General features: G+C 41.5%; 1 protein-coding gene across 2 annotated transcripts in view; it reads left to right on the forward strand.

The window, feature by feature from the left end:
- Positions 1–20115, forward strand: part of CHMP3 (charged multivesicular body protein 3) — a 65707-nt gene that overhangs the window by 23557 nt on the left and 22035 nt on the right. For both annotated transcript variants that reach the window (XM_051842695.2, XM_008254151.4), the window contains exon 3: positions 1909–2088. In XM_051842695.2, the coding sequence (XP_051698655.1) occupies positions 1909–2088 (180 nt within the window). The remainder of the gene's footprint in view (positions 1–1908; positions 2089–20115) is intronic.

Consider the following 20115-nt stretch of genomic DNA (forward strand, 5'->3'; position numbering starts at 1 on the left):
TCAGTGCCAGCATCCCATATGGCACGGATTTGAGTCCTAGCTACTCCACTTCCGATCCAGCTCCCTACTGATGGCTTGGGAAAGCAGTGGAGGATGGGCCAAGATCTTGGGCCCCTATACCCATGTGAGAGACCTGGAGTAAGCTCCTGGCTTTGGATTGACCCAGCTCTGACTGTTGCAGCCATTTGGGGGCTGAACCAGCGGATAGAGGATCTTTCTTGCTCTCAGTCTCTAACTCTGCCCTTCAGATAAATAATAGAATAAAGATTTATTTATTTATTTATTTGAAAGGCAGAGAGGCAGAGACAGAGAGAGAAGTCTTTCATCCACTGTTTGACTCCCCAGATGGCTACAACAGCTGGAGCTGGGCCAGTCTGAAGCCAGGAGCTTCTTCCAGATCTCTTACATGGGTGTAGGTGCCCTAGGACTTGGGCCATCCTCCGTTACTTTCAAACCAGGTCATCAGCAGGGAGCTAGATAGGAAGTAGAGCAGCCAGGACTTGAATCAGTGCCCATACGAGATGCCAGCACTGCAGGTGATGGCTTTACCCGCTGCTCCACAGTGCTGGTCCCTAGAATAAATCTTTTTTTTTTTTTTTTTAAATAAACACTACTGAAAGAAATTGAAGAAGATGCAAAGAAATGGAAAATATTCTGTATTCACAGATTGGAAGAATCAACATCTGTACTGCTGAAAGTGTTTTACAGATTCAGTGAAATCCCTGTAAAATACTCTGACCAGGACATTATGCTAAGTGAAATAAGCCAGTCAGAAAAAGACACATACTGTATGATTGCATTTACGAAGTATTTGTAGTAGTCAGATTCGTGAAGGGAGAAGAAAGAGTGGTGGTTGCCAGGGAATAGGGAGTTATTATTTAATGAGTATAGCATTTCAGTTTTAAGATGTGAAAAGATCTGAAGATGCATGGTGGTGGTGGTTATACAATATGAATGTGCTTCATACTGCTGAATTGCACACCTATGATGGTAAATTTTAATGTCCTTTGCCACAGTTTTAAAAGTTGGGGGGAAAACCCCTACTGATCATGAATCATGTAAGTATCTCACTTCTAGTTGATGCTGATTTGATACTTTCTAAGTTCAGGTGTTCCTTAAGTTGCAGGTCTTTAGAAATTATTAATGACTGCACAGTGATTGAACTCCCATAACTGTGAGGATATTACATATTAGAGCAAACTCAGAAATGCACTACAGTCACTTTTAAGCACTTAGACTAGTGCAATCAGATGTTAGAATGTGATCTCTAAAGGTGTTTTGAAGTGCTTCAAATGTAGGGGACTATCCTTTTCTTTTTATTCTTTAACTACTTTAATGGTATTTCTGGAAATAACACCACAGTAGTTTTCTGTCTTTCTGTCTGTCTGTCTGTCTTTCTTTCTGTCTTTCTGTCTTTCTACAGGCAGAGTGGACAGTGAGAGAGAGAGAGAGAGACAGAGAGAAAGGTCTTCCTTTACCGTTGGTTCACCCTCCAATGGCCACTGCGGCCAGCGCACTGCGCTGATCCGAAGCCAGGAGCCAGGTGTTTCTCCTGGTCTCCCATGCGAGTGCAGGGCTCAAGGATTTGAGCCATCCTCCACTGCACTCCCTGGCCACAGCAGAGAGCTGGCCTGGAAGAGGGGCAACCAGGACAGAATCCGGCGCCCCGACCGGGACTAGAACCTGGTGTGCCGGCACCACAGGCGGAGGATTAGCCTAGTGAGCCGCGGCTCTGGCCCACAGTAGTTATTTGTATTTTACTTATTTATACCTCTGTTTTTATAATTTTTGTTTCATTTGTATCCTCCATGTTTTCCTATTTAATGCACACATTTAGATTGCAGTAAGAACAGATTTGAGTTCCAGTCTGATTGATCCTTGGTTTCTGGTGTTCTGATCTAACTTTAGACATACAAAGGGAAGAAGAAAAGGTGAAACGATCTGTGAAGGATGCCGCTAAGAAGGGCCAGAAGGATGTGTGTGTGGTTCTGGCCAAGGAGATGATCCGCTCAAGGAAGGCCGTGAGCAAGCTCTACGCGTCCAAAGCCCACATGAACTCCGTGCTCATGGGGATGAAGAACCAGCTCGGTAAGGGGGCAGGTGCCCTGCAGTCAGTGGAGTGCTCTGGTTGCTGTTCCTGTCAACACAGGTGTCCTTGAGCAGGAAGGACAGATAGCTCAGGGTTTGTTCTTTATGTTGTCTTATTTGGGGTGTTGTACTAATGCAAAACATGATTGTCAGTGTTACTGTTTTATTGTTATTCATGTTGTTTTGCCAGTGTTTTTGAAGTATGACAAAATCTGGATATAAATCTGCTTTGTTTTGAAGTTAGACTGTTAGGGATAATATGAACGGTACTTTTTTTTTTTTTTTTTTTTTTTTTTTTTTTTTTTAAGATTTATTTATTTGAAAGAGTTACACAGAGAGAGGAGAGGCAGAGAGAGAGAGAAGTCTTCCATCTGATGGTTCACTTCCCAGATGGCCGCAACAGCCGGAGCTATGCTGATCCGAAGCTAGGAGCCAGGAGCTTCCTCCCAGTCTCCCACTTGGGTGCAGGGGCCCAAGGACTTGGGCCACCTTCTGCTGCTTTCCCGGGCCATAGCAGAGAGCTGGATGGAAAGTGGAGCAGCCGGGTCTCGAACTGGTGCCCGTATGGGATGCCGGCACTTCAGGCCAGGGCATTAACCCACTGCGCCACAGCGCCAGCCCCTGAACAGTACTATTGAATGACTGAAGACCCAGGTTGTAGTAGTAGAGGTCGGTCTGCATGTTTGGAAGGAAGCTAAAGAAAAGAGTGTTCTTGCTTGGTCCGAGGTCCAGAGCAGCCCCAGGTACACTATGAAAACAGGCTGCTTGGCTTGGGCCTTCCCTGCCTCCTTTCCTGCCTTCTATCTGCTTTATGTTTCCTCAGATCCTAGGAATATACAGACATAATACATGTGAACGGTTTTTTTTAGATGATGATTAACATTTTATCATGTTTGGAATCATTTCCTTCTAGTATCCAATGTAGTAACATTGTGGACTTTCGCAGTTATCTGTCTCCAGGTCAGTAACACCTAGAGTCATAGGTTAAGTTGGACTTCCAGTTGGTTTCTTAATTTATGTTAAATTAGGAAATCCTAACTCAGAATGCTTGTTCTTTGGTAATGGTATCAGGTGACTGTTGAATATAAACTTGTATTATGGAGAAATTTTTCATGATAAATATTTTCAACTCTGTGTCAGATACTTTGTTGATGAGAAAGTATATCACACTCAAAAGTTAGAATAGGACTAAATGTTTCAGTTTAGGGAACAGCATCAAGTGAGTTCCTAATCTGTTATTTTGGTTGCATTTTACCCTGAAGGTATTTCTTTGCATTCAGATTTAACATTTGGATGTGGTTTCTAAGTATGCTGAATATTGAATATCATCGATTTCTTTCTCCACGTGCTAAAGAAAATAAGGATTGGGAGAAGAGTTAGGGGGCGGGGGGAGAAGATGACAAGCTATGCCAGATCTTTAAACACTCCATCAGGATGTTGTTTCAGCCCTAAAGTGATGAATTGGGTCCTTTAAATACTGAATATATCACTGGGTTTGCATTTGAATCAAACCAAGTATTCAGTGTCATGAAGAAATAGTTTAATTTTATCTGTCATTTTGAAAGTTCAAGGAAATACTCTTTTATAAGCAGCTTTGAAAGTTTCATATTAATTACCTACTTTCGCTGCAGCATGCCGAGATGCATGCTTAGTTGAACATGTTAAGCTTATTTAAAATTTATTTTTTTCACTCTTTCCTTTACTCAGTCAGCATCACGAAGCATAGTGCCTGTTGTGCCTTTTTTCCTCTAAAGCAGTTCGTGCACAGCCTCTCCCCCCCATTATGAAGATTAACGTTTAGAAGACAGTATAGTAAATACATGCATTATCATCCAGAACCCGTAAAATTTAACATTTTGCTATATGAGATTACTTCAGAAAGTTAGTGAAAAGTAAAATTAAAAGATAAGTTCAGGGGCTGGTGAGCCTTGTACTGTAATGGGTTAAGCCAGTGCCTGCGGTGCAGGCGTCCCATGGGGCACCAGTTCAAGTCCAAACTGTTTCACTTCTGATCCAGCTCCCTGATAATGCGCCTGGGAAAAGCAGTGGAAGATGGTCCAAGTACCTGGGCTCCTGCCACCCATGTGGGAGACCTCAGTGAAGCTCCTGACTCCTGGTTTTGGCCTGGCTGTTGTGGCCACTTGGGGAGTGAATCAGCAGATGGATCTCTTCTTTCTCTCACTCTGTCTCTCCTTCTCTATGAAACATTGCCTTTCAAATAAATAAATATTTAAAAAAGTTCATTATAGTATAAAACGTTTTGAAATCTGTGCATACTTTTTTCATAATACACATTTTCCATGAACTTTATGTAGACTATGACATTCTTTTTTTTGCACCAAATAGACTTAATTCTATTTTTCCATGAACTTTTTGAAGTACCATCATATTTGCCTGCATTTGTGTTGTAAGAGAAATAAAACATTGTTACTTGAGACAAGTGTTTAGCGTCCTGGGTGGGACAACCACTCCCCATATTGAAGTACCTGGGTTTGACACCCAGCTGTGGGTGCTGACTCTAACATTGCCTATATTATAAGTGGTGTTTTAATGTCGGCCAAGTAGGACAAGAAGTTTGAGTTGTTTAATATAAATTATATTGATTTTGAAGCTTTTCATGTCTAATGTTGGTTTTGCATTAGTTTTGTGATTGTACATTTACAAACATCAGAAATTTGTATCCAGTTAGTAAAATACAGATAATTGAGGCCAGCAGTGGAAAGCTATTGGTATAGGGAAGCTGCTGCCATGCTGTTTTTCCTCAGTAGAGGATTGAGTCGGTACATTATGCATATTTAGGTTTTGGCATAGTACCTAGCCTGCAGGAAGGTGTTAGTGATGCATTGTGTACTAAGGAAATAAGTTGCAGAACAGCACACCCACACAGCATAGTCTACACTATAAATAGGTGCCTAGGGAATGTATTGATGTGCTTTAATACATGATAAATGAGGGGCTGGTGTTGGTGTGCAGGGGTTAAGCCGCCACCTGCACCACCAGCAAAAGCCCCTGTCAGGTGTTTGAGGCCTAGCTGCTCCACTGATCCCACTCTGCTAATGTGCCTTTGAAAATAGCAGACCCATGGGGGAGACCTGGGTGGAGTTCTGAGCTGCGGAGTGAGCCAGAGAATGGAAGATCTTTCTCTGTGTCTCTTCCTTTCAAATAAGTAAAAATAAAATCTTTAAGAAAAAAATGAGAGGTCTGAAAAGTTGTACTCTAAACTGTTATCAGAGTTATTGCTGAGAAGAGAAGTTGTAATGGAGGGGAATGTTTGCTTTTTAATCAGATATGTACTTCTATGTGTTGTTTAAATTCTCCTTCATTGTTTTTAATTTCTTATGGAAAGTTTTATGCAAAGCTAGATGAAGAGTCCGATGCATCCCTATGTACCTGTCACCCAGCTGAAACACTTAGCAGCCCTTGGCTGGTTCTACTTCTTCTATATTCCCATCTGGTCTCTCTTTCTCCCTTGGAATACAAAAAGCCATATAATTTCACCTGCAAATATTTCCACATGGATGTCTTTTTTTTTTTAACTTTAAATTTCAGCATAGTTATAAATTTACCAAAAAAAAAAAAAAAAAGTAGTAGTACTGAGAGTTCTCATATACCCCACAGCCAGCTTCCTTGATTATTAACTTACTAGATGGTATGATACCTTTGTCACAGTCAATACACCACACCCAGCTTGCTCTATTATTAACATCTCATATTAGTATGGTGTATTTGTCACAGTTAATGAATCACACCAGCTTCCCCTACTTTTTTCTTTCTTTTTTAAAGATTTATTTATTTATTTGAAAGGCAGAGTTACAGAGAGGCAGAGAGAGAGAGGTCTTTATCCACTGGTTCACTCCCCAAATGGCCGCAACAGCCTTAGCTGGGACAGTCTGAAGCCAGGAGCCAGGAGCTTCTTCCAGATCTCCCATGTGGGTACTTGGGCCATCCTCTTCTGCTTTTCCAGGCCATAGCAGAGAGCTGGATCGGAAGTGGGGCAGCCAGGACTTGAACTGGCGCCCATGAGATGCCGGCACTGCAGGTGGCAGCTTTACCCGCTATGCCACAGGCCAGGCCTCACCTACTTTTTTTTTTTCTAATCCGAACTCCTGTCCCTTTTAGCCTCTGGTAATCGTCATTTGGTATTGAGTAGTTTTTTTTTTTTTTTTTCAAACTCCCACATACGAGAGAGAACATGCAATATTTGCTTCAGTTTCTGGCTTTTTTTACTTAACGTGATGTCTTTCAGTTCTATCCATTTCTCTAAAAATGAAAAGATTTCATTATTTTTATGACTGAATAGTATTTTATTACACAGACACGTTTTCTTTATTTATCTGATGATAGATACTTTAGTTGATTCCGTATCCTGGCTATTGCAAACAGTGCTGCAAAATAAACACGAAGGAACAGGTATCTCTGGTAAAATGATTTCATGTCTTTTGTATGCCTGGTATTGGGATTGCCAGGTCACATGGAAAGTCTGTTTCTAGTGTTTTAAGGGAGCTCCATGCTGTTTTCCAGTCACCACACTTACTTACATTCCTACGAACAGTGTAAGGGAGTTCCGCTTTCTGCATATCTTTGCCTGCATTTGTTACTGTGTTTTTGTTAATAGCCATTTTATTAGGGGTGAGGTGATATTTCACTGTGGTTTTCATTTGGATTTCCCTGATGGCTAGCAGTAGTCAACATTTTTTCATATAATTGTTTATATGTTTTTGAGAACTGTCTCTTCAGGTCTTTTGCTCATTTCTTAACTGGATTTTTGCTGTTAAGCTTTTTGAGTTCCTAATGTATACTGATTCTAATCCTCTGTCAGATAAGTAGCTTGCAGATATTTTCTCCTATATGTCAGATGTCTTGTTCACTCTGTTGATTGTTTTCTGTGCTATGTAGAAGCTCTGAGTTTGATACAATCCCATTTATTTAGTTTTGCTTTTGTTGCTGCGCTATTGGGATCTTTTCCAATAAATTAATTGCCTACATCAGTGTCTTGATGTGTATGTTCTGTGTTTCTTCTAGCAATTTCATAGTTTCAGGTCTTTGCTCTATCTTTGATCCATGTAAATCTTTGATCTATTATTTTTTACATGGTGAGAGGTAGGGATCTAATTTCATTCTTCTACACATGTATGTCATGTTTTGCCAGCACCATTTATTGAAGAGACTGTCCTTTATCCAGTGTATGTTCTTGTCACCTTTGTCAAAAATCTGTTGGTTGTATGTATGTGGATTAGTTTCTAGGTTCTCTGTTCTGTTCTGTTGCTCTATGTGGCTGTTTTTATGCCAATACTATGCTGTTTGAATTACTACAGCTTTGAGGTATAGTTTGAAATTGGGTATTGTGGTGCCTCTGGCTTGATGGATCATTTCAGGATCACTTTAGCCAAAGTGATCTGGGTCTTTTGTGGTTCCCTATTCATATTTGGATTGTGTTTTATAATTCTGTAAAGAATGTCATTAGTATTTTGATAGGGATTCTATTAATTTCATAGATTAGGTAGTTTAGACATCCTAATTATATTCTTCCAATCCATGAACAAGGAATATCTTTCTATTTTTGTGTGTGTGTGTCCTTGGTGATTTCTTTCAATAGTGTTTTATGATTTTTATAGTAGAGATCTTTTAATTATTGGATTAAATTTGTTCCTAAATATTTTTAAAATTATTTATTTATTTGAAAGAATTACACACAGAGAGAAGAAGAGACAGAGACAGGGACAAAGAGAGAGAGAGAGGGAGTTGTCTTCCATCCACTGGTTCACTCCCCAGGTTGGCCGTAATGGCTGGAGCTTCTTCCGGGTTTCCCACATGGGTTCAGGGGCTCAAGCACCTGGGCCATCTTCTACTACTTTTCCAGGCCACAGCACAGAGCTGGATTGGAAGAGGGGCAGCCAGGACTCGAACCGGCGCCCACATGGGATACCGGCACTGCGTACTGCAGACAGCAGCTTTACCTACTACACCACCGTGCCAGCCCCTGTTCCTAAATATTTTAATGTTTTGTAGCTGTTGTGAATGCGATTTGTTTACTGATTTCTCAGCAAGATAATTATATAGTTTTCTATATTATATATATATAATTATATAGTTTTCTGTATGTTGATTTTTGTATACTGAAACTTTATTGAATGGGTTTATTAGTTGGTAATAGCGTTTTGGTGGAGCGTTTAGGTTTTTCCATGTACAGAATCATATCATGTACAAACATGGATATTTTGGCTTCCTCTTTTCCAATTTTGATGCCCTTTCTTTCTTTCTCTTCCCTAATTAGTCTTGCTGATACTTCCAATACTGTACTGAATGAGACTGGTGAAAGTGGACATCCTTTCTTGTTCCAGATTTTTGGGGAAGTTCATTCAGCTTTTCCCTATTTGGTATGATATTGGCTGTTGGTTTTGTTGTATATAGCCTTTATAATTTTGCAGTATGTTCCTTCTGTACCTAATTTGTTGACAGTGTTAATTTTTTTTTATCATGAAGGGATGTTGAATCTTACCATTTGCTTTCTTTTTTTATATAGATTTTTTTTAAAAAATTATTTATTTGAGAGGCAGAAGCAGAGAGAGACAGACAGGTCTTCCATTGGCTGATTCACTTCCCAAATAGTGCCATGGCCAGAGTTGGGCTAATCTGAAGCCTGGAGCCTCTTCTGTATCTCCCACATGGGTTCAGGGACACAACACTTGGGTTATCTTCTGCTTTCCCAGGCCATAGCAGAGAACTGGACTGAAGTGGAGCAGCAGGACTCAAATAGGTGTGCAAATGGGATGCCAGCATTGCAGGAGGCAGCTTTACTTGCTACACCACAGTGCCAGCCCCACCATTTTCTTTCTCTGCATCTATTGAGATGTTCAAGTGTTTTTTGTTCTTCATTCTGTTAAAATTTTTAATGATGTTTTTTGATTTCAAATGTTGAACCACCCTCGCATCTCTGGGATAAATCCCACTTAGTTGTGTTGGATGATCTTTTTGATGTAGTGTTAGATTTGTTTCACTAATGTTTTGTTGAGAATTTTTGCATTCTATGTTTGTTAAGGATATTGGTTTGAAGTTTTCTTTTTTATTGCGTCTTTGTATGGTTTTGGTATCACTAATGCTGGCCTCATAAAAGGAATTTGGCAGTATTTTATCCTTTTCAGTATTTTAGAATAGTTTGAAAACCATTAGAGGTTAGTTCCTCTTTAAACGTTTTGTAGAATTCAGTAGTAAATCCATGAGGTCCTAGACTTTTCTTTGATGTGAGACTTTTAATTACTGCTCAATCTTGTTTTTTGTTAGGGGATCCATTTAGATTTTTCTGTATCTTCTCAATTTAATATTGGAAGGTTGTATGTATTCAGGAATTGTGTTCTTGAGGTTTTCAAATTTGTTAGCATGTAGTTTTTCATAGTTTCTTACCATTCTTTGTACTTCTGTAGTGTCAGTTGTAATGTCTTCTTTTTTAATTCATTTGACAGCTAGAGTTAGATAGAGAGAAAGAGAGAAAAGTCTTCCTTCCGTTGGTTCATCTCCCACCCCCACCCCCAATGGCCGCTACAGCCAGAGCTACGCTGATCCAAAGCCAGGAGCCAGGTGCTTCCTCCTGGTCTCCCATGCGGGTGCAGGGGCCTAAGCACTTGGACCATCCTCCACTGCCTTCCCAGGCCACAGCAGAGAGCTGGACTAGAAGAGGAGCAACCGGGACTAGAACCTGGCATCCATATGGGATGCTGGCGCCGCAGGCAGGGAATTAACCAAGTGAGCCACGGTGCTGGCCCTGTAATGTCTTATTTTTCACCTCTGGTTGTATTTGATTTTGTCTCCTTTTTGTTAGTCTGGCTAAAAGTTTGTCTATTTTCTCTTTTTAAATTGTTTTAAAGATTTATTTATTTGAAAGGCAGAGTTGCAGATAGAGGGAAGAGACAGAGAGAGAGAGAGAGAGAGATCTATCCATTGGTTCACTCTCCAAATTGCTGAAATGGCTAGAGTTGGAGCCAGGCTGAAGTCAGGAGCCAGGAGCTTCTTCCAAGTCTCCCATGTGAGTGCAGGGGCCCAATAACTTGGGTCATCCTCCCCTGCTTTCCCAGGCACATTAGCAGGGAGCTGGATCAGAAGTGGAGCAGCCAGGACTTGAACTGGTGCCAATATGGGATGGTGGCATTGCAGGCAACAGCTTTACCCATTGTTCCACAATGCCAGCCCCTGTCCCGTGGATTTTGGTATGTTTTGTGTTCGTTTGTTTCAAAAAATTTTTTAATCTCCTTTTTAGTTATTCAGTGGTCCATTGGTGGTTTAGTAACATGTTGTTAAATTTCAACATATGTGTAAATTTTCTATCCTTATTGTCGGTTTCTAGTTTCATACCTTTCTGATCTGAGAAGATATGTGGTATGATTTTGGTTTTTAAAAATTTACTGAAACTTGATTTGTGGCCTAAAATAGGATCTATCCTACAAAATGTTCCATGTGCCGATTAGAAGAATGTGTATTCTGTAGCTGTTGGGTAAAATGCTCTGTGAATGTCTTTTAGGACCATTGCTCTAAAGTATGCTTCAGTTCTGATGTGTCTTTGTTGATTTTCCATCTGGTGATCTGTTCATTGATGACAATGAAGTGTTGAAGTGCTCTATTACTGTTTTAGAGTCTCTTTCTCTCTCTAGGTCTAATAATATTTGCTTTATGCTTCTGGGTTGTCTTGTGTAGGGTGCACTTATATTTGTGATTGTTATATTTTCTTGCTGAATTGATATTCTTATCAGTAAATAGTGCCCTACTTTGTGTCTTTTTTTTTTTTTAAAGATTAAAGTCTTTTATCTATTATGTGTGTGGCTGTTGCAGCTCATCTATGTTTTATCTGTGTGAGTGTGATACTCCAGCTTATTTTGAGTTTCCATTTTCCTGGTATATCTTTTTCATTTACTTTCTTTATCTGTGAATTAGTTTCTTGTAGTCTGAACATATTTGAATCTTGTGGGGCTTTTTGTTTGTTATCTATTTGTCCAATCTGTACCTTTTAATTAGGAAATTTGATCCACATACTTTCAAAGTTAGTATTTTTTAAAAGATTTATTTATTAAAAGGCAGAGTTGCGGGGGGGGGGGGGTTCCATCCCCTGGTTCACTTCCCAGTGGCTGCAGTGGCCAGAGCTGGGCCAATTCAAAGCCAAGGAGCCAGGAGCTTCTTCCAGATCTCCCGTGTGGGTGCAGAGGCCCTAAGACTTGGGCCATCTTCTGCTGCTTTCCTGGGCCTTATCAGAGGGCTGGATTGGAAGTGGAACAGCCGAGACCTGAACCAGCTTCCATATGGGACACTGGTACTGCAGGCAGTGGCTTCACTTGCTATGCCACAGCACTGGCCTCTCAAAGTTAGTATTGATAGAGAACTAGCTCCTGTCACTTTGTTGATTGGTTACTGATCATATCTGCTGTTAGTAAATCTTTTACTGTAGTGTGTTTTCATGAGACTTCTAATTTAGAACTCCTTTCAGGATTTCTTAGAAGGCTGGTCTGGTGGTAATGAATTCTTCCAGTTTTGCTTATCTGGTAATATTTCTCCTTCATGTCTAAAGGATAGCTTCATTGGATATAATACTTTTGGTTGGAAGTTTGTTTTTCTTTCAAGACCTTGAATATATCATTCCATTCTCTTCTGGTCTGTAGCATTTCTCCTGAGAAGTCTGCTGTTAGTCTAATTGGTTTTCCTTTATATGCAATTTAACATTTTTCTCTTGATGTCTTTAGGATTCTCTTTTTGTCCTTAATTTTGGGCAGTTTTTTGTTCTCTTTGGGGTCCTTTGAGCTTCCTGTTTCTGGATGTCCATATTTCTTTCAAGATTTGGTTTGGGAAGTTTTCAGCTATCATTTCATTCAGTAGGCGTTCAGTGCCTTTTTGCTTCTCCTTCAGCATCCGTGTAGTAGAAATATTTGTTCATTTTATGGTGTACTATTTGTCTCATAGACTTTCTTCACTCTTTTGCATTCTTTTCTCTATTTTGTCTGACTGGGTTATTTCAGAAGTCTTCATAGTCAGAAAGATGTGGATTCCAAACTTTTGTTCCATGGTGAACTCTTGAAATCCAGGGACTCTTGAAATCTTTCAGTTCTTGGATATGTGCATGTGCACTTCTTTCCACTGAATTCTTTTTTGGGAAGCAAATGGTTTTAATCAGTTGTTGGATTTCCCAAACTGATCCTTTAGGGTGTTTTTTTTTTTTTTTTTTTTTTTTTTCACTTTTCCCATATTCCATTTTGAGGGTAAATTGTTATACCTTCTGCATAGAGTGGTTATCAAGCTTACTTCATTGCTTGGCATTTGGTAATTGTTACTTACAGTAGATTCTAAATGTTACTCTTGTCATTGACTTTGTTAATGTTCTAGTTTCTGAGAAACTTCTGTTACTTTCTTTCTATTTTTCCTCTTGAATTCTTAATTTTGGCTATCTCAATTTTACTTCCCAGGAAAGAATCTCTGACAGTTCCTTTCTTAAAAAACTCATCCTATTGTTATTTCTTTGCTGCAGTATTGTCCCTTATTAATGATAGTCTTGGTTTTGAGATTTTTTGTGTCCTTGTATTGTTTCTCAGAACTTGTCCTAGTCATCCTCTTCCCTATCCCTCACCTCTCTTTTAAGAAAGGGGTAATGGGGGCAGGGAGGAGAGGGTGGGAGAGGATGGATTTAGTGCAGGCCTCATGCAGGAAGACTGCGCTATGGAGAAGAAAATGTTAATTCATTGAATAAAAATTCATATATACCTGTGTATCTGTATCTTTTAACCCTATTCTGTGCTGAGTATACTGCAGGGCAGCTGGGACTCAAGTAGTGAGCAGTACAGGCAGTCACTGCCCTGTAGATTGAGGGTATGAAGTAAATAGTTGAACGCATTCAATAAGAACAAACAATTCATTCAAACAAATGGGTATTTTTGATTGTGAACTGAGATTTATACTGGGAGACTGGACAAGGGAAATGGAGAACCAAGGATGGCTCCTTTCGGCTCTGATGCCGTCTGCTGGAGGGTAAGCAACTGCGTGTGTAGGGGCAGAGCTGGGTTCAACCTGAGTGGCCAGCACACGTGAAGGCTGCGGGGTCAACAACAGCTCCGCAGTCACAGCTCTGAAGGAAGGGCTAGGAGGCTGGGGTGCCGAGCAGGGCCGAGGGCGGCTGCAGGGGGTGAGCAGGGAGATGGAAAAGCTTTTAGAGCTGCTGGAGCAAAGGTGCTGAAGCCACGTCACAGTGAAACATGCTGCGCAGTGGTACGGATAAAGTGCAGTGGGAGTTCAGGGAGAAGTATTTTGGGGAGAGAGGCAGGGAGGCGCTGAGTAGAGGGATGGGTGCACAAGGGCACAGGTGAAATATTCAGGCCGTGTTCAGGAAGCAGTTTGACAGGCGTGCGTTCTGAGGAGTTGTGGGAGGTAGAGCTGGAAAGTAGGTTGCAGGCAGAGTTCTCAAAGTTAGGCTGAGGAGTTTCACTTTCACGTTGCCGATGTTGGAAGCCCAGACTGCAGGTGCAGGGAGGGACTGGTGCTGGGAGATCGGAGGCAGTGGGATCTGCAAGGTAGTGGGATGGAGCTGGGCGGCTGACAGGGTGGTTTAGTGGGAATGGAGTGGAGCAGGGTCTTTCTGAAGACCTTTCTGGCTGTGGAGCAGAGCAAAGAGACTTAATATCTAAGCAAGCCTGCAGTGGTCCAGGCCCTTGAGCCTGGAGAGACTGCTGGTGAACAGTGGAACGTTGCTAGTTGAGAGATCAAATACAGCAGGACTAGGATAAAGCCTGCGGAGGTGGGAGGGAAGAATCTACTTTTGGGTATGGAAAAGGGAAACCTATACCGTATTGGGGCTCCTCAGAAGTCGTGAACTTGCCCCTGCAGTCTCCATCCTAACCCACCAATTGCTGTTTGGACAAAGTCATTCATTTTCCATAAGATGTTCTTTGTTAAAATGCAGATATCCCTGGGAGGGATTATGTGTTATAATTTATCAGCTATTAATACATTGTCATAAGCGACAGCTTTCTGACAGCATCTCCTTGCAGAATAAGACAGGTGATGAAGGTGTTTTAAGTGAGGGAGAGGTTAAAAGGTGGTACAGGAAGTAGTATTACTGTATGATATAGCAATTCCACTTCTGGGCATGTCCCCAAAAGAATCGAAAGCAAGGACTCAAATAGATTTTTTTTTTTTAAGAGTTGTTATTTATTTATTTGAAAGGCAGAGTTAAAGAGAGGCAGAGGAAGAGAGAGAGGTCTTCCATCTACTGGTTCACTCCGCAGTGGCTGCAATGCCCGGAGCTGGGCCGATCCAAAGTCAGGAGCAAGAAGCCTCTTCTGGGTCTCCCACGTGGATGCAGGGGCCTAAGCACTTGGGTCATTTTCTCTTGCTTTCCCAGGCCATAGCAGAGGGCTGGATTGGAAGTGGAGCAGCTGGGTCTTCACCCGCCATGCCCACAGCGCCAGCCTCTCAAATAGATATTATACATCTGTGTTCATCATCACAATATTCACAATAGCCAAAAAGTGGAAGCACCTCAGGCATCTTTTGACAGATGACTGGATAATCAAAATGTGGTATATGTGTACAATAAAATGTTATTGAACCTTAAAAAGGAAAGAGATTCCAAACTGTGCTGCAGCACGGGCGAACCTCGAGGATGTGCTAAGTGGAAATAAGCACATCAAAAACCGCAACAAATACCTTGATTCCACTTAAGCAAAGTCCCTGGAGTAGTCAAATGTAGAGACAGAAATGTCATGGTGATTGGTAAGGGGAGGAGGGAAGTGGATACAGAGTTTCAGTTCATGAAAATGAGAGAAATTCTGGAGGTGGATGGCGGCCATGTTTGTATAACAGTTTGAGTGTACCTGATGCCACTCGACAGTGCACTTAAAAATGGTTAAAACTGTAAATTGTGTTGTGCATATTTTTGATTTAAATAATAAGTTTTATGCATATTTTACCTTTTTTTTTTTTTTAAGATTTATTTGAGAGAGTTACAGAGAGAGGGAGAGACAGAGAGAGTGGTCTTCCATCCGCGTTCACTCCCCAAATGGCCCCAACAGCTGGAGCTGGGCCTGTCAAGAGCCAGGAGCTTTCTCAAGGTCTCCCATGTGGGTGCAAGGGTCCAAGCATATAGGCCATCTTCCACTGCTTTCCCAGGCCATTAGCAGAGAGCTGGATTGGAAATGAAGCAGCAGGGACTTGAACTATTGCTGCAGGCGGAGACTTAGCCTACTGCACCACAGTGCTGACCCCTATTTTACTGTTTCAAACAGTGGGGAAGACATGGGTTCTGAGCCATGTGGGGTCCTGGGTGGCAGAGACTTTGTGAGAGCTCTGAGCTCTTGGATGGTGGCACACAGCATCTAGAAGGGCAAGGGAGACAATGAAAAGGGAGGCCAGGCAGGGTAGTTCATCTGCCAGGCTGCCTTTGGCCTTTTTTCTCCATGGAGTCCTGGTCCTTGAAAATGGACTCACAAGGTATGGTCTTTGGGGGTGAAACATAACTTTGTGAAGTGTAAACCGACTTGCTGAATTAAAAACCTTTTCATGATGTCTTAGTGTTTTTAATTTAAAAGTTATTAGAAGCTTATTGTTAAAATGTTTACTTTATACTAAATGTTCTTTTGTCTTGGTCTCAGCTCCTTTATTCATCAGTAACTTCTGGAGTCCATCTGAACTTCTAGAGTTACATCCTAACTGTCCTGTAGTTGCTTTTTATTAGTCTAACATGTCATCACACATACATACATACATACACACACACTCTCTCTCTCTCTCTCATTATCCAGGTATATAAGTCTATGCCCTTAATTAAATGGGAACAAATCTTTCCTTTTATTTGACACTTATTTTTTTTAATTTTGATCAACAATTCATAATTATATACATTAATGGGATACTGTGTGGGTTTTTTTTGTTTGTTTTTATTTATTTATTTGAAATTCAGAGTTACATAGAGAAGGAGAGGGAGAGAGGGAGGGAGGGAGTCAGTCATCCATCTGCTGGTTCACTCCCCATTTGGCTGCAATGGCCAGAGCTGGGCTGATCCGAAGTCAAGAGCCAGGAGCTTCTTCCAGGTCTCCCGTGGGTGCAGGGACCCAAGGACTTGAACCATCCTCTACTGCTTTCCCAGGCTATAGCAGAGAGCTGGATGGGAAGTGGAACATCTGGGACTTGAACCAGCGCCCATATGGGATGCTGGCACAGCAGGCGGTGGCTTTACCCACTACACCACAGCGCTGGCCCTGATACTGTGTGTTTTGATATGTGTGTGCAGAATATGGCATGAAATCAACTTAGCATATTCAGCATTTAAGGTATCATTTTTTCAGGGTAAGGCATTTGAAATTTCCTCCTAGTTACTGTGCGATAGTTGAATATAATACATTATCATTGACCGTAGTTGCCTTACTGTGCAGTTGTTTTCCAAAACCTTCTTCTGTCTGAAACTTTGCACCTGTCAAAAAAAATTTTTTTTCCAAGAAACGGGGGAACAGACAGAGATAGAGAGGAAACTCCCATCCGCTGTTCAGTCCCTAAATGCCCACTACATTTGGGGCTGGGTTGGGGTGGAAACCAGGAGGTAGGAACTCAATTCAGGTCTCTGTGCATGGCAGGAACCCAGTTACTCACACCATCACTGCTGCCTTCTGGGGTCTGCGTTGGTGGGAAGCTGGAATCAGAAGCCGGAGCCAGAGCCAGGATTGAAAACCAGGCACTCTGATGGGGGACACAGGCATCTTAACACTAGGCTCAGCACCGCTCCGTGCAGCTGCACAGTCTTCGATCACCAACATTCCCTTCCTGTGGCTACCCCGCCCTCCTCTGGTAACCATCGTCCTGTTCTCTGCTTGTGTGAGTTCCACTTCATATGTGAGTGAGGTCACACAGTGTTTGTCTTTCTGTGTCTGGCTGACGTCACTTAGCATAATGTTCTCTAGACTCAACCATGTTGTCACCAAGGACAAGATTTCTCCTTTTTAAAGGCGGAATGGTGTTCCATTGTGTATGTATACCACAATCCCCTTTCTGCATGTCTTCTTCAACCCTTATCTTTGATCCTTTTATGAAAGCCACGTGACAGATATGAGGTGACACTCAGTCCTTTTAGTTTGCATTTGCCTAATGATCAGTGCTGCTGAGCATTTCGTCATGTACCTCATGTACCTTTTGGCCATTAGTATAGCTTTTGAGAAATGTCTGATGAAGTCCTTTGCTCATCTTTTACTCAAATTATTCGTTTTCTTATTGTTGGGTACAATTACTTATATAAGAGGGTACTTTAGGGGCCGGCACTGTGGCGCAGTGGGTTAACACTGGCCTGAAGCGCCAGCATTCCATATGGGCGCCGGTTCTAATCCCAGCTGCTCCTCTTCCAACCCAGCTCTCTGCTGTGGCCTGGGAAAGCAGTAGAGGATGGCCCAAGTGCTTGGGCCCTGCACCCACGTGGGAGACCCGGAGGAAGCTCCTGGCTCCTGGCTTTGGATCCGTGCAGCTCTGGCCGTTGTGGCTATCTGGGGAGTGAACCAGCGGATGGAAGATCTCTCTCTCTCTCTCTCTCTTTGAAATAAATAAATAAATCTTTTTTTTAAAAAAGAGTACTTTCAGTAGCATTTATGAAAATGGAATTAAACATTGATTTTGGAACAAACCATGTGCACTAAGGATATCCAAACAAAACAACGCATGAAATGTGTGTATTATAAAAGAGCTGTGAATAGATTTCAAACATTTTTGCACCAGTATAAACTTTTAATTCCATTTTTTCCACAGACTCTGAAATATGCTCACATTTCGGATACTAACCCCTTATCAGATGGGTTTGCAAATATTTTCTCCCATTCTGTGGGTTTTTATTTTGTTCATTGTTTTCTTTGTTGTGTAGAATCTTTTTAGTTTGATGTCATCCCATTTGTCTGATTTTGCTTTTGTTTCCTGTGCTTTTGGGGTCAAATTGAAAAACATCATTTCTTCAGAGCAAATTTGTAGAGCTTTTCCACTCTGTTTTCTGATGGTTTGACAGTTATCTTTACTGTGTCCTGAGTTGATTTTGGTGTGAGGAGATAGCGTACTCTTCTGCAGGAGGATATTCAGTGTTCCCAGCACGGTTTACTGAAGAAGGTGTTTTCTCCATTGGCCCCTTTGTCAAAAATCAGTTGACTGTACTGTGTGGGCTTATTTTGGGACTTTCTATTCTGTTCTTTTGGTTGATACATCTACTTTTATGCCAGTAATATGCTTTTTTTTTTTTTTTAAAGATTTGTTTATTTGAAGAAAGAGAGAGAGAGAGAGGTTTTTCATCTACTAGTTTACTCCCCAGATGGCTGCAACGGCTCAAGCTGCGCTGATCTGAAGCCAGGATCCAGCAGCTTCTTCCAGGTCTCCTGTGTGGGTGCAGGGGCCCAAGAACTTGGGCCATCTTCCACTGCTTTCCCAGGCTGTAGCAGAGAGCTGAATCAGAAGAGGAGCAGCTGGGACTAGAACTGGCATCCATATGGGATGCTGGCACTGCAGGCAGCAGCTTTACCTGCTGTGCCACAGTGCCAGCCCTAGTAATATGCTATTTTGATTACAGTTGCTTATTAGGGTATTTTGAATTCAGAGAGTATAATGCCTTCAGCTTTGTTCTTTTTGCTCAAGATTATTTTGGCTCTTCAGAGTGTTTTGTGATTCTAAACAAATTTAAGGATTTTTTTTTTTTTTACCATTCTTATGAAAGATAACATTGGAATTTTAATAGGGATTGCACTGAATCTGTAGATCACTTTGGATAGTATAGACATTTTCATAATATGAATTCTGCCAGAGCATTGAACATACATTTCTTTCACCTGTGTTTTATAGTTTTCAATTTGTAGATCTTTTACCTATCAGTATTTAATGTTTGTTGTGTGGTTGTACATGGGGTTGCTTTCTTAATTTTCTTCTTGGATAAATTATTATTAGTATATATTCATAGATTACTGATTTTATTTTATTTTTAAAAGATTTTATTTTACTTATTTGAGAGGCAGAGTGACTGAATGAGAGGAGAGACAGAGAGAGAGGTCTTCTATCCGCTGGTTCACTCTCCAAATGGCTGCAATGGCCAAAGCTGCGCCATCTGAAGCCAGGAGCCAGGAGCTTCTTCTGGGTCTCCCACATGGGTCATTTTCTACTGCTTTCGCAGGCCATAGCAGAGAGCTGGATTGGAAGAGGAGCAGCCAAGACTTGAACTGGCACCCTTCATAAGGGATCTGGGCGCCACAGGCAGAGGCTTAGTCCCACCATGCCACAGCACTGTCCCCACTGCTGATTTTAGAATGCTTGATTTGTATCCTGAAATTCTACTGAGTTTATTCATTAGTTCTGGGTAGAGGGTTTTTTTTTTGTTGTTGTTGTTGTATAATAATATAGAAGATCAGGTCATTAGTAAATAGAGATTTATTCCTTCCTTTCCTACTATAATACTGTTTTTTTTTTTTTCTTGCTCTCATAATTGCTCTGGCTAGGAGTTCTAGTTCTATGTTGAAAAGAACTGATGAGACTTGTCCCTGTTCCTACAGGAAAGGCTTTCAACTTTTAATTGTTAAGATTGATGTTAGCTGCAGGTTTGCCACATGTGGCCTTTATTGTGTTGAAATACATTCCCTCTATTCCTTTTTTTTTTTTTTTTTTTTTTGACAGGCAGAGTTAGACAGTGAGAGAGCGAGAGAGAGAAAGGTCAGAGAGAAAAGTCTTCCTTCCATAGGTTCACTCCCCAATGGATGCTACGGCTGGCACGCTGTGCTGATCCGAAGCCAGGAGCCAGGTGCTTTTCCTGGTCTCTCATGCGAGTGCAGGGCCCAAGCACTTAGGCCATCCTCCACTGCTTTCCTGGGCCACAGCAGAGAGCTGGACTGAAAGAGGAGCAACCGGGAAAGAATCCGGTGCCCCAACCGGAACTGGAACCTGGGGTGCCGGTGCCTCAGGTGGAGGATTAGCCAAGTGAGCCACGATGCCGGCCCCTAATTTGTTGATAGTTTTTATGATGAAAAGAACTGAATTTTGTTGAATACCTCTTCTGCATCT

Source organism: Oryctolagus cuniculus, chromosome 2, assembly GCF_964237555.1.
Source record: "Oryctolagus cuniculus chromosome 2, mOryCun1.1, whole genome shotgun sequence".
Lineage (NCBI taxonomy): Eukaryota > Metazoa > Chordata > Mammalia > Lagomorpha > Leporidae > Oryctolagus > Oryctolagus cuniculus.